The 13,859-nt window shown below is 41.9% G+C and overlaps 1 protein-coding gene across 1 annotated transcript; it reads right to left on the reverse strand.

Annotated features, from left to right (window-relative positions):
- Positions 1–2,530: 2,530 nt before the first annotated feature.
- On the reverse strand, positions 2,531–9,498 carry ATP6V1G1 (ATPase H+ transporting V1 subunit G1). Its single transcript, XM_037798422.1, has 3 exons — positions 9,314–9,498; positions 5,577–5,677; positions 2,531–3,331 (listed from the first exon to the last, which is right to left on the reverse strand). Exons 1-3 carry the CDS (start codon positions 9,393–9,395, stop codon positions 3,158–3,160), a joined length of 357 nt encoding a protein of 118 aa, XP_037654350.1. The 5' UTR covers positions 9,396–9,498; the 3' UTR covers positions 2,531–3,157.
- Between the last annotated feature and the right edge of the window lie 4,361 nt (positions 9,499–13,859).

Here is a 13,859-nt window from a genome sequence, read left to right on the forward strand (position 1 = left end):
GTTCTGTCACCTCCTTGTTCTGTGACTTTCTGCACTGTAAGCCTCTCTGAGCCTCTGCTTTCTCATCCATAGAACTGGGCATCGCAATGCCTAATCCACAGGACTACTGTATCTTTTGTCACAAAATAGGCCTCCCTTGCTAGAACTTACGTTACCCTTATAAGAGAAGTGCCTGGATTCAACATGTGGCCTCTGACAAGATACTTCACCTTTTAGAACCTTAGTTTTTTCCATCTGAATAGGATTGAAACATGGCCCCCCGGGAGACACCGTCAAGTCTTAATCCGAGTTCCTGTGGGTGTGAATCTATTTGTAAATAAGACCTTCGAATATGCTATTAGTCAGGGTGAATGAAGGTTTGCCTTCATGCAATAGGGCTGAAGTCCTTATAAGCAAAGGAAATTGGACACAGCAGCAGCCAGAAACCAGAGAACCCGACACAAGGAGAGATGGTCATGTGATAGGAGACTGCCAGAACTCTACAGACTCCAGCAAAAGCCAGCCCTGCCAATCTTTGATGTTGGACTTCCAGCCTCCAAAATCGTGAGACAATCAATTCCCGTTGTCTAAGCCGACCGTGTAGTATTTATCGTAACAGCCCTGGCAGACTAAGATACCATCCATAAAATGAGAGTGTTGATTCTTCTGGGAATTTGTATAAGGTGCTGCTACAGAATCTGTAGCAGGATCTGTAGCTATCGATGCCTTCTTTTGGGAAATCTTACATAGATCTGAACAATGGCAGCAAAAGGAATCGTCCGAGTTTCTCTACTTGAAATAGGCAATATTAGGGGCATTCTTCTCTTCAGACGAGTTCTTTCGGTGTGAAATTGCTCAGAGGGTAATTGAGGAGCATCAATATAGGATTTGGGAGAAAAGGAAAAGAATCACATAGGAGTTACATATAAGGTGTGCAACTATGAAGCTTGGTACTGCGAGTATGCACAGTAGTTAAGCACACAGATGGCTAAGGCCAGACAGCCCGAGTCCACTGCATCCTCGGGCCGGTTCCTTAACCTCTGTCTCCTATCTCGTAAAATAGTCAGTAAAAGGATTGAATTAGTTAATAAAAACAAAAGTTCTGAGAATACTAGCTGGAGTGTAGTAAATTACTGTTGGCAGTGGTAGCTGAGACATTTTGAACTCCCTAAATTATTCCTGGTCTCTCCCTTATTTCCTAGCCTTCTTTGCAGTTAGGTTGTGTCATGTGACCCATGCTGGTCCATGGGCTGAAAAAGAAATCTTTACAGATGCCAATTTCTCAAGTCCTGCCACAATGGAATAAGTCCCCTTCCCTTAGAATTCCCAGGGGAGCTTTTAAACCATTATAGTCCTGGCCCTACTCCCCAAGATTGACTCAAATGGCCTAGGAAGGGCCTGGGTGGCCACTATTTTCAAAGTTCCCAGAGCACAGTCAGGATTGAGGACTTCAGAACTGATTCCTCCACCTGTACCCTGGAACCCACCGCCTCTAGACCCTTCAGGGATCCTGCTCCATCTAGAATGCTCTCTCCTTGGTCTCTCTCCCTAAGCCCTTCCCCACCATATCAACATGTCATCTTCCTCTCTCAAACCACCTTCTCCAATAGTGTCTCAGGCTTCAATCTATTCCCCTTCTCAGCCAATCTTTCTTCAATCCCATCATTTAGGTTCCTCTCCTGGGTCACCAAGAACAAAACCTTGGGAAAAGATGAGGTGGAACCAGCAAAGGGACTGAGAAGCCAGGTAGCACACCACTGCATAATAGAAGATCAGTAAAGAAAGTGGTTCAAGTTAAAAATGGTCACGCCTATCAAACAGCACTGAACTATCAGGTAGGAAGAGGACTGGATTTATCAACCTGGTGTCACTGCTGACCTTCATTAGCAGTTTCAGTGGAGCGGCAAGCCTGATTGGAGTCATTTTAAGGGTTAAAAAAATTAAAAATAAAAAAATGAAAAATACCTACTGAAGAAAAACTCTCTTGAGGAGTTCTATAATGAGCAGAGAAATGGAAAAGTAACTCAGGCAGTGGCCTGAGATCAACCCATCCTGAGTCAAATAAAATATGAGAATTTTCTTAAGGGCACATAATTCTCTTGCAATTTCAGAACAAGAAAGGAAATCCCATACTGTTCTCTTTTAACTGTTTCTACCTATCAAAAATTATTTTGCAGCAAAAGACTTTTGGCTAAAAAAGGGTCACAGGGCATTTAAGTCTTAAGTGCTGGTGTGAAGTTACTATAGGTTTCGTGCACACAGTAGCACTCTAGGACGGAAATATGCTCAAAAAAACTTTCCCAAGGATGCTCCAAAGGTAAAGGGTGTTCTAGAGAAAAGGCAAACTGCAGACTCACCATTTGCTAGTCACTTTTCAAAACAGCTGTTGGGTAAAATCACAAAGGATTTCCTTCCTGTTAAGATGTGTATCATGCACATTTTATAAGCGTGTATGTGATGTGTGTGCTAATTTCCTAAGTGAAATTCTGCAGAACATCTGGGTCAAAGTGCACTTTGCATTATCAAAAAGGATGAACCAGAGAGGGAAAAATGCATGACAAAGAGTCTTTACTTCAAAGTGATTACCAGTACATTATGCAATAACAAGCAATGGAACAAGTTCTTGAATTCTATCTAGTAATTCTTATTAAGAGAAACTAAAAGCAGCCCAAACAATTATTCTAGTATTCATTGTTCTCTTAGCCAGAAAGGACTAATTTAAGGCTGGCTGCTACTTCATGCAGGTTACAAATAACTATTTACTACTTTTTCATAGGTAAAGCCCCTGACCTTTAAGAAAGCCTTAGGGAAATAAAATATTTAATCCCTTTCTTTCTTCAAATATATATATATATATATTTTTTGGTACTAGATCTAAGAAAGAAAAAGTCAATATTGCCATATATGTAGCTTGGGCTTAATGACACAAGAAAACAGACAACATATACCCATTAAATTTATAAGAAATATGAGGTAAAAAGATGGAATCTTTGGAGAAGCTCTAAGTCTGTACAAAGAAGCTAGGTTTGCTACTCTACAAAAAGTGAAATGACCTACCATGTAATATACAGAAATAACTTAACACCTTTCCACAAGAATATAACTCAAGCTTTGCTAAAGCTTCATATTCCATGTGAGGGCATCTAAAATGCCAATCCATGGAACAGGCACTCCTCCCCTATCCATTTATGCGGTAGTTTTCGTGGATTTCTGGCCGGATGTCGCAGACAAAGGCCAAGAGGTTGTCCAGGACTTCCTCCCTGTTATGCTGGAAGTAGGTCTGGAGGATGGTCATCTTCTCCTGGGTCTCCTTCTCCACTTCAGTGCTACAACTGCCATGGGATCCTAGAGCCTGGAATTGGGGAGCAATCATACAGAGGGAAAGTCAGGCTGATGCTTTAGTTGGTCAGTTAACAACATTTTGTAAGCAACTTGCTTACTTTTAAAGAAACCCAGTCTTGTCAATGAATATAAATAATCCGTAGCTGGCAGTGTAATCTCGTGATTGAAGAGCAAGTGGGGAAGCAGGCATTCCCACGCAGTGGGAGTGGGAGTGTAAACTGTTACAATCACCTAGTGGCCAACCTTGCAATATCTATCAAAATGTCCAAAGCACAGCATTTCTATTGGTAGGAAGTTATCCCAGAGAGACAGAAATTCACATCCGTGTAGCATCTAATGTACAGTCTTAACCAGAGACTAGAATCAACCTAAAGACCCAACAACTGAGATAAACAAATTGTGGTACATCTGTACAACAGAAACTATTCAGCCACTAAGACAGATAAGGTTAGAGATGTATAACAACATGGAATGAATTGTAAAATATGCAGTTTAAGGAAAAAAAGAACAGTGCCAGTGTGGTTAGTATATGTGTTTCCTTGTGTAGTTTTAAAGGTAGGGGGACAAATCAATCTAGGAGGAATACACAAAGAGTTTCACCATTATTGAATATTTTAGCTCAAGTTCATCAGTGGATTGATTCACCAGTAATATGAATATATGACACCTGTTCTTTTAAATATAGGAATTCTTTTTCTTTCTATTGTCTTCACAGTAGCTGGCGTTTTGTTAACTATTGTGCCTACTTTATTAGAACTTGACCTGTATCAGGTTGCGGAAGACTTCTCTCTTTTGTGACTAACCCTTCTCATCTTTGCTTATCACTTACGGATTAGTGACTACATCCCTTCATATTTCTATAACACAAGATTTTACAGAGCATTCTTCTTTCACAACAACCTACTCCCCACAACAACCTGTGAGGAGGAATCATTTCATTTATTAACATGAGGGAACCGAGACTGAAAGAGGTCAAGGTAAGCATGTAAACATTCAAACCTATGTCTTCTGAGTTCAAACTTAGGGCTTCCTATACTATACAACTGTTCAAGTTATTTTCATATCACATTATGGGGCATTTCATAACTGCTCAGTTGCTGACTCATATTTTTAGGATAGGTTTAAAAACAAAAACAAAAACAACCACCACCATCTCTTCCACAAAGATAAACCATACTCCAAGTCCCAGAGTAAGCTGTCTCAAAACTGAAGAGGGCACAAGGGAATTCTGCTAGACAAATGCAGAGTGCATGTGCTACAGTCAGTGCAACACTGACACTGTCTCTATAGGCAACTGCAGCCTAGAGTATAAAAACAAGGAGATAAGACGGCTCCTCAAGATACAAGATATACTTCTACATTGTTTTATGGGCAAACTGACAACTTACAGCACCAATCAGCCCCAAATGGGGCTTTAATCGCCCAATACAAAGATGAAACTTTTGCTATGTACTGTTAGGAGGGAGGCCTGTGCCTTGAATCACTTGACTTGATCCTGGAAGGACATATGCCTAGAGCAACTAACTAGAGGGCACAATGCAGAACTTGAGAATGAAGCCCACGAAGTGAAAGGCATATTTGAGAGATGGAAACAGAGACCAGAGGGCAATATTTAAGCCTCTGGATCAAGGTAAAGCTAGTCTTTCACCTGGGTTCTTAATTATACATGCAAATAAATTCCACATGGCTTGAACCAATTTGAATTGTGTTTCCTGTTACTATATCCAAGAGTCCTGATAAGAGTTCTTTCTCTGTAAGGTCCTTCTCCACCCCTTCCCCTTGCCAGAATTTTCCTTGCTTCCTGTGTACTCTTGTGATCTGTTTTTGTGCCATTATTGTCCGCATCGTAATCTGGCCAATTCCACTGGTAAATGCCTCTGTATCTATACTATACTAAAGTGGAGCTCCTTGATTTATGTTTCTCACCTTCATAGCACTTTTCAGTCGTAGATCTGCACAACTAGCATTTTATTAGAGTCTCCCTGATAGACTGTAAGCTCCGTGAGGGCACAGCTGATTCCCCAAGCATCCAGCACAGTACCTGATCCATTTTAACTGTTCAACAGATATTTGTCAAACAGCTGAACAAATGAAGACTAGGATTCAACATTAGTTAAAAACAGATCATTCTGAAAGAGACTCAGCCTGAGAATCCAATAAAATATACATCAATTACCACATTTTTAAAATCCTATCAGAATCAGAATCTCTAAGCTATGTCATGTGCAAACTCAGAAAGAAATGAAAATAATTACCGCAGCTTCTTTGGCCTTGAACTCTTTCTCCCTCTGCAGGCGGTATTGTTCAATTTCAGCCTGAGCTTCTTCTTTGGCCTGCTTCAGCCTCCGGTTCTTTCCTGTTTTCAAAGCAGAGAGCTACATCAGGAAGTAGTTCAAAGATAAGCAGAAAAGCAAGCAGACTGAGAAGATAAATTTTAACATTAAACCAAGTTTTAAGACAGTACAGTCTCAAGAGACATGCGTGGGAAAGGAGAGAGGGAATTCGGAGCTAACTAATAGTACAGGTGCCTGCTTTCTACAGGCTGTACTTTAAAATTAACTAGGAAGTCACTAGACTAAAAAGGACTGCCTTCCATAACTATAGGCCGGTGGAAAAATTTGAACAGGCTGGAATATTCTCTCAATCTCAACTACCAACAACCCACATAAAATGGGTAACATTAGCCACCTGGGGAACTCTTATTCTTCCCAAGAAGTAAACACGTACGTATACAGCTGAATACAACTGGAGCTTTCCTTAGAACTTTAGCAAGGCAGCTAATATGCTCCCAAGGGACATCAACCGAAACTGTAACTAATGGAGCAGATGATGTAATATTGGAAACAAACTCATGCAGGTCACAAGGAAATAAGTAATTAAAGTAGTGACTGGGAAAGAATGCTGACAGGGGAGCACTGGAATAATAAGAGGGCACAAGCATCTGAGAGAGGTGAGGAGAGACAAGGAGTGTTTGAGAGCTAGAAAAATTATCAGAGCCTATATGAAAACAACACACAAAGCCAGCCAACACACTCTTTGCTTTGATTCTCTGCTCACTAGTCAAACTTCTCAGACACCCAAATGGAAAACAAAAGGGGGCAGGGAGGGGGGCAGTGGGGATCCTAGATGATTGCCCTGAGCATTTATTTAGCACAGAGCAAAGGCAGCTCAACTCTAAACTAATGTTTTGTTGCATATCACTGTATATCAATTGCCCAGAGCCCTCTCAGACCATTTGGATAAATGAAATTGAATTTAAACTACCACCTCCTGTTAACAGGATTTCGAAACCATGTAGACCCTGTGATAAAAACATTCCATGAGGCTAACCTGAAACAATCTACAAGTCTCTCTCTAAGCACCCCCAAGGACTTTTTCTGCAAGTCTATATTAATTTCAGTATTATTAATGTCTTTTGCTATCCACCACCACCCCAACCCACTTCCATGCCAATGGCCCAGATGCTCTCTCTCCCTCCCCCAGATCAGCTATACTTCAAAGCCAAAGATCTTTTCCAAACCAATCATCTACAAATAACATTTATGATCAGAACATCATGCTGTAGTTCCACCTAATTTCATACTTACTCTCCTGATCATACGCAACTCCCACAGCTCCCTGAATTATCATTCTATGCCTTTCAGCAAGCATATTCAAAGTTCAATCTTGATAGGCTTTTTTTGAAAAGCAGAAAATAAAGATTTGAACAGGAAATCGTAATTCTTTTCAATCTTAGTTGTCTTGGGCCTTAAGTATGGGAGCCAGCATTTCACTTCAGTGAAATAAAATGTAACACAAATTTTCCTTCAAAGTTTAAGGTCAAGAGCAGTGAGATTTCATGAAAAACTTGGGTTGGACCACTTTAGCATGCCATGTGCTCTTTCCATTTCTTAATTGGGTTTTCAAATCAACCACATTTATAGATCGAAAAAGGTAATAATTTCCCATTTTTGCATCGAAAAAGGTAATAATTTCCAATTTTTGCAATGTGTAGCTCTCTGGAATACTTTGTTCCCAATAACTGCAAATTCTGAGAGCTATAATAGCCATCATATCACTCTTTTAAAGCAAGTTCATAAATTCAGTAAATCACAGTTCGTTCAGTAAATGTAACTGCCACATATATATACAAGACCCTACACCAGGCTTAATGGGTTAGAGATGTGGAAAACATGAGTCCCGTCTCAGACTTATTCTTACACCACATCCCAAATACTTGTTCCTGCGCTACCCCCAAATATTCTTACATCCTTCCAATAGACACAACTTCTATTACTGATGAAACATCACAGGAACAACTCTGAGAAGCCATTCGAGAAATACCGTATCAAAAGTATGATCAGAAATCTTCTGTGAAAGAACAAAACTTTCCAGTCACAGCAAAAACAAAAACCTTCCTCCCATTCCCAGCTCCTTCAAAGAAAACTTTTCCTACTAAATTCAAGAGTAACACACAACCTCAAGTTGAGGAAGTATACGAGTCAGGCTTTGAGATCCACTTGGGGGGAGGGGGAGTTGATGGTCGTAAGCCCTATACTAGGAGAAGCACATCAAGGAATTACTAAGATTTATATTTTTTTGTATTGTAAACTTCCATGGAAAAGAAACCTCTTAGCCTCAGGTATGTATGCTGCTTTCCAGGATATGGTCAAATCCCTTCTCTCTGAGACTTGTTTTCCCCATCTGTAAAATAGGAATAGATACACCTACCTCACTCACCAGATGGGAACTGGATACTTACAGTTAAATTAGACACAATTCTGTTCTCCTGCAGCCTAGGCTAGTGACCGCACCCTATAAAAGAAGTGGTTCTATGACAGAAATAAACAGAAATAGCCTAGTCTGAGGGGCAAAATTAAGAGTCAGGGAAGGCTTCCAGGTAGAAATACTGCCTCAATTTTGAGGCCAGAAGAAAGACTATGCATTAGAGAAGAAAGGGGAGGAAACTGGGAAAGGCTCCTCCAATCAGATGGGAACAGCATGTTCAAAGGCCTGCGGGGGAAATGCATAAAGGTGTCTTTGAGGAATTACAGTAATTTAGAATGGCTGGAAAAGAGTATCCAAATGTTAAATTTAGGAAGAAAAGTGGGAGCCTGATCCAAATTAGCCTCCTACCTATGTCCCATTAAGGAATTTGGGTTTTTTCCTGCAGATACTTTTACAGTTTGTTGACTGTAATGGTGGTGGGGAGGTCATATTTGTATTTTAGAAGGATGACTCTGTAGTGAGGAGAATGGATTGGAGAGAGTAACAAGTCTTTTTCACATTACGTCCACCTATTAAACTCTTTTAGCCGCCTTGCCATTTCTCAACTCTAGCTCCCATCTCACTTGCAATTAGCATAGCAATATCTGCTTCCTTCACTGGGACTCTGGATACCATTGATGGGGGCCACTGATATACCTGGGCACTGCGATAGGCATTATTAACCGCGCCAAAAATATTTAAGGAAACGAATTAAGATGCTTTCAGAGCCTGAGAGAAGTTGGTGTCCTGGTCTAAGTTGCTGGCGGTAGAGATAGTGGGGGAGGGTAATGGACAGACAGCCTTAGCGACTGACACAACGAGGTGACCGAGGGGGAAGTGGCAAAGACTCCAAGTTTCTAGACTGGACAAATGTGTGGAAGGTGGCTCCTTTCACGGAGACGAAGAATCTCAAAGGAGCAGATGCGGGGTGGAGTGAAGTGGGGAGGGGAAGGGTAGTGGATAACGAGTTCCATTTTGTATAGGTCTTGCAGGCCTCACAGACCCTATGGCGATTAACCCGTTTTTGCTTTCAGCCCCGGACTCAGTATCCCGCATCGCGGATTCGAATCGATCCCCAAGCCCTTCCTGAGCCCCAGACCCAGAGGGTTTCCAAACAAACCAGCTTCTACGACCATCACCACCCCTACCCCGCAGCCCTTCAGGCCTCATCCAACTGCCACCTCCAACAGCCTAGCCGCGCCCCTTAAACTCGCGCCACGCCCAGCCGCCCCACTCCGAAACTCACGCTTGCGAGCCTCGGAGACCTTCTCGGCGGCGCGCTTCTCGGCCTGCAGCAGCTGCTGGATGCCCTGAGACTGACAGGCCATGGTGGCGGCGGAGGCGGATACTGTCCAGACCGAAGCGAGCGGCCTAAAACGGTTAGGTCGCCCACAGGGTCAGCTGACCCACCACCCGAGATCTGCGCCTGCGCTCTGAGCCTGCACCACGCCCCGCCGTCACGTGACCTTCGCAGCGCCACGTTGGCTGTGGGTACTTGGCGTCTTGTAACGTGAAGGGCTGGAGCGGGGCGGAGGACAGCTGAGCGCCTTCTACCGCGCATGCGCAAGATCAGTCGCCACAATGTTGCCGGCTCCATTTTCCTCACTTGTAAACTGCTCGCTGGGGCTCTCCTTTAACTGGTGTGTCCTCGTGGCCGTCCAGCGAGGTTGTTACCATATCCTTCACTTTATAGTACATTCACCGTAAGGCCCAGTGAGGAGTGGCCAAGCTAAATCACTTTCCCCAACTTTGCACAGCTTTACCCTCGCCCCTTTTGGATCTACAAAAAGGGACACATGAAAATTCCAACAAGGCGTTGTACTGGGAATAGAGAGACTGGGGTTCACTCCCTGCCACGAACCTGCTGTGTGATTTCTTGCAAGTCGCTTTCCTTCTCTGGACCCGAGTTTCTTTATCTTTACAAGGGAAAGATCATAAATATTTAATGAATGCCTGCTATGGCCCTGTCCCGCTGTGAGTTCTGAGGACGCAGCAGAGATCAAGACAAACGAGGTGGAGCGTGCAGTCTCGGGAGAAAAGACGCACTAAAATAAATAGAAAATTACAAAGGGTGATAAATTTGTGAAGGAACAATGCAGGGTGCCATAATGAGGAATAAAGGGGAGGGGAGTGTGCGGGAAGGCTCTCCGGAGGAAGTGACATTTAAATTGAGTTCTGCAGAATAAAAAATTACCCAAGAAAGGACTAGCGTGGGTGAAGTTAGAGGGAGCAACTTGCACGGCAGGAAAGATAAGGAAGGGATGGCTGAATTTACATCATGACAGGCACTATTCTGAGGACTTGACCTAATCCTCATAGCAACTCTTAAGTACTATTATTAATCCCTCTTTATAATGACCATACTGAAGCTCAGAGAGGTTAAGTAACTTGCCCAAAGTTACACTGCTATTAAGTGTCAGGCTTGACTGATTTCTGGGGCTTTTAAGTCCGTTCAGTGATTTCTTGGGAATGTTTGTAATTTGGGATTTTCTAAGAAAATTCAGTACACTCATCAGTCAGCAGAGGACAAGAAGACAACTCACAGGGGTTGGATAAGGATTAAAAGAGCTGATGGTAGCCAAAAGCGGAAACAACCCAAATGTCCACCATCTGATGAATGAATAAACAAAAGATAATACATCCATACAGTGGAATACTATTTGTCCATAAAAAGGGAAGTACTGATACATAGTACAACATGGATGAACCTTGAAAATATTATGCTAAATGAAAGAAACCAGACAGAGGAGGCCACATATTGTATGGCTCTATTTACATGAAATGCCTAGACTAGGCAAATGAGGAAGGGAGAATAGAGAGTGACTACTAACAGGTGCAGGTAATGGGGTTTCTTTGGGGGTGATGGAAACATTCTGGAATTAGATAGTGGTGATAGCTGCGCAACCTTGTGAATGTACTGAAAACACTGAATTGTGCAATTTAAAATAGTGAATTTTATGATATGTGAATTATATCACAAAGCTGTTATTAAAAAAGAGAGAGAGATGATGATGATAGATGTGAAGCCCTTGGCACAGTTTCTAGTCTGTAGTAAGTGCTAGGAAATGGAAGTTATTGTTTTTATCTAGCTAAGGGGTAATTGTTTGATTTACAAGTCTTGTCCTCCACTTAACAAAAGCCTTCACATCAGGGTTCCTCTAACAGCCGGCTTCTCTGAGCATCTGAATATCTACAAATTCCATAATTTTTTTTGCTTGAAGCATTTCAAAAGTTTATTGTGTAAAGAGAGAAATGCTAGACAATCCCTCCTCTAAAAATTCTGACTGGTTCAGATTTTCTTATTATTGAGTGGGTGTTTGTTATCAGAACTTGGGTGCCCTGGGAGGGTGTCCCACAATAACTGGGGAATGAGGGTGAAGTAATTGCCCTCCAAGGGAAGCCTTGAAGTTATGAGCCAGCAGGCCAGAAAAAAGATTGACAAAGTCATCCGAAGGGCCCAGAGGAGACCCAGGCCTAGTTTCCGTGCTGAAGAAATATATTACCTGCTGAAGAAATATATTAGGATGTCCAAGAGAAGAATGAGCCCATTCTGAGTGGCGGTTGTTTAGAAACAAGGTGGAAACAAGGAGCAGAAACGGGGGTCATCCTTACTGGCCCCAGCCCAGCAGTATCTAAAGGAGGAGGGGGCCGTCACTGCCTTGACTAAGAGACCTAGGCCACCTGTGTTCAAATCCCAGCTCTGCCATCTATTTACTGGATGATCTTGGGCAAGTTACTTCCCCTCTCTGAGCCTCAGGCTCATGTATTAAAAATGGGGTTAATAATAGTATAACAGAGTTATTATGAGGAATAAGTTAATACATGTAAATAGCTTAGAATGTACTCACTACTCATAAGAACATTGATATCTGAAACCCCATGATAGTGATTTCTCAGCAAAAAAAAAAAAAAAAAAAAAATACATGGGCCTTTTGGTTTTATACATCAATTTTGGTTATTGGAAGTTCATGTCAGACAAACTGCTTGTAGAGACTTTGCAAGACTGACACACATGGTTGTGCAGGTTGTTCACTGCACAAGGGGGCCAGACTGCACTAAAATCCATCTCCCAGCCTGATAGTTGGGCTGAGGCAGTGTCTGCCAGGAGCTAGCACTGTTTTCTAATTCACACAAAGCTTCTATTGGGATGAGAAGCAGTCCTGTGACAGTCTGATTCCTGACCCTCCATGTTGAGGGCCTAACTCCCCCCATGGGAAACTCATGGGGGACTTAAATGCTCCTACCCCCTCCCCACCACAGGGGGCCTTCTGGAGACAGCTGTCTGGTCTCTGCCTCAGGTGATCACGCTACACATTTCCACATTGGAAAGTCTGCAAGATTAGGAGTTAACTCTTCTTCTCCCTTGCTTTATACTGAAGATAATCATAAAGAAACTAAGATTATACTCCCAAATCTTACCAGTATTAGAGAGATCAACTTTTTCCTGCAATGAACCCAGTTATCTGTGCATGTTGCTGTAATACATTTATTTGCTGTTTCAATCTCTTCACAGATTGTTCCTCTGCTTCCCCAAGAGCTAAAGAGCATGTTGGGAAAGTAAATCAAGGAAACAAAGAATTGCAAATTATTACTACAAATTAACTGCATATGAGTCTGAACAAAGCCATAGACAAAGAGGTATTAGCAGCCATGCTTTCCATTCATTTTTTCATTCATTTAAAAATATTTACTGAGCATCTGATACGTGCCAGCCTTGTCCCAGGCTCTCTTAGACTGTGAGCTGAACATATACACCCCTTGTCCTGGCAGCTTGGAGTTAAGGGGAAGACAGCCAAACAGAAATGTCCACCAATGAATACATAATATCATACCAAGTTGAGTGCTCTCAAGCTGGATGAACCAAGATGGTAGCCACTAGCCAATTGTGACTACTAAGCACTTGAAATAAGGCTAGTTCTGATTGAAATGTGCTCTAAATATAAAATACACAGTACAAGTGTAGAATACACAGTGCATTTCAACAACTCGCTACCAAAAAAAAAGAAATGTAAAATATCTCGTTAATACTTTTTATATTAGTTACTGGTTGACACATTAGAGATATTGGGTTAAATAAACTGAGTAAAAATTCATTTCTGTTTATTTTTACTTTTTAAAAAATGCCTATGGGGAAATTTAAAATTATATGTGAGTCACATTTTATTTCTATTGGACAACACTGCTCTTAAAGAAAAAAATTTTTGATCTCTGAGGGTTTATAAAAAGAAAACTGATCTAGACTGAAGAGTGAGGAACCTAACCAGGGATGAGGAGTCAATAGTGGGTTTGAGGTCAGAAGGGGAGGGGAGCTTTCAAGGCAGAGAAAACAACTTGTCCACAGGCCTCTGAGGCAAAAGAGAGCATAGAATGTTCCAGAAAGACCAGTGAGGCCAGAGTGCAGAGAAGAAGTGGTAGAGGGCTGTGTGGTTTGCCAAGAGGAGCAGGCAAGGGCCATATCAGCTGGGCCTGGAGGACTTGCTGAAGACTTGGATTTTTTATTCTGAGCAATGGGAAGACAGCAGGGGAGTGGCAGGTGCGCATTTGCCTTTTGAAAACATCACTGCCTCTTTAGTGGAGGGTGGCAGAGCAAAATGTAAGTAGTTTTATTTTATTTTTTGTAAATGAGGTAAAATAGGTACTTAAATGTAGTTTAATTTTTATACTTCTTCATTAAATTGACAATGTTGAACTTTACCTGAGCCCTGTGCTCTTCGAAAACAGCCAGGGTTAAGAAATTTCCCCAACATTTTGTTTTTCCTGTCCCCCTGCCCCTCACTCTTTTATGTTCCTGG

This window comes from Choloepus didactylus, chromosome 10 (assembly GCF_015220235.1).
Source record: "Choloepus didactylus isolate mChoDid1 chromosome 10, mChoDid1.pri, whole genome shotgun sequence".
NCBI lineage: Eukaryota > Metazoa > Chordata > Mammalia > Pilosa > Megalonychidae > Choloepus > Choloepus didactylus.

Excerpts from the sequence above, each read along its gene's own strand:
- ATP6V1G1 (XM_037798422.1), bottom strand. The coding sequence starts at position 9,395 with ATGGCCTGTCAGTCTCAGGGCATCCAGCAGCTGCTGCAGGCCGAGAAG. Across the intron at positions 5,678-9,313 it reads GGTCTCCGAGGCTCGCAAGC|GAAAGAACCGGAGGCTGAAG; the intron begins GTGAGTTTCGGA and ends CTTTGAAAACAG. Across the intron at positions 3,332-5,576 it reads TCAAGGCCAAAGAAGCTGCG|GCTCTAGGATCCCATGGCAG; the intron begins GTAATTATTTTC and ends CCCCAATTCCAG.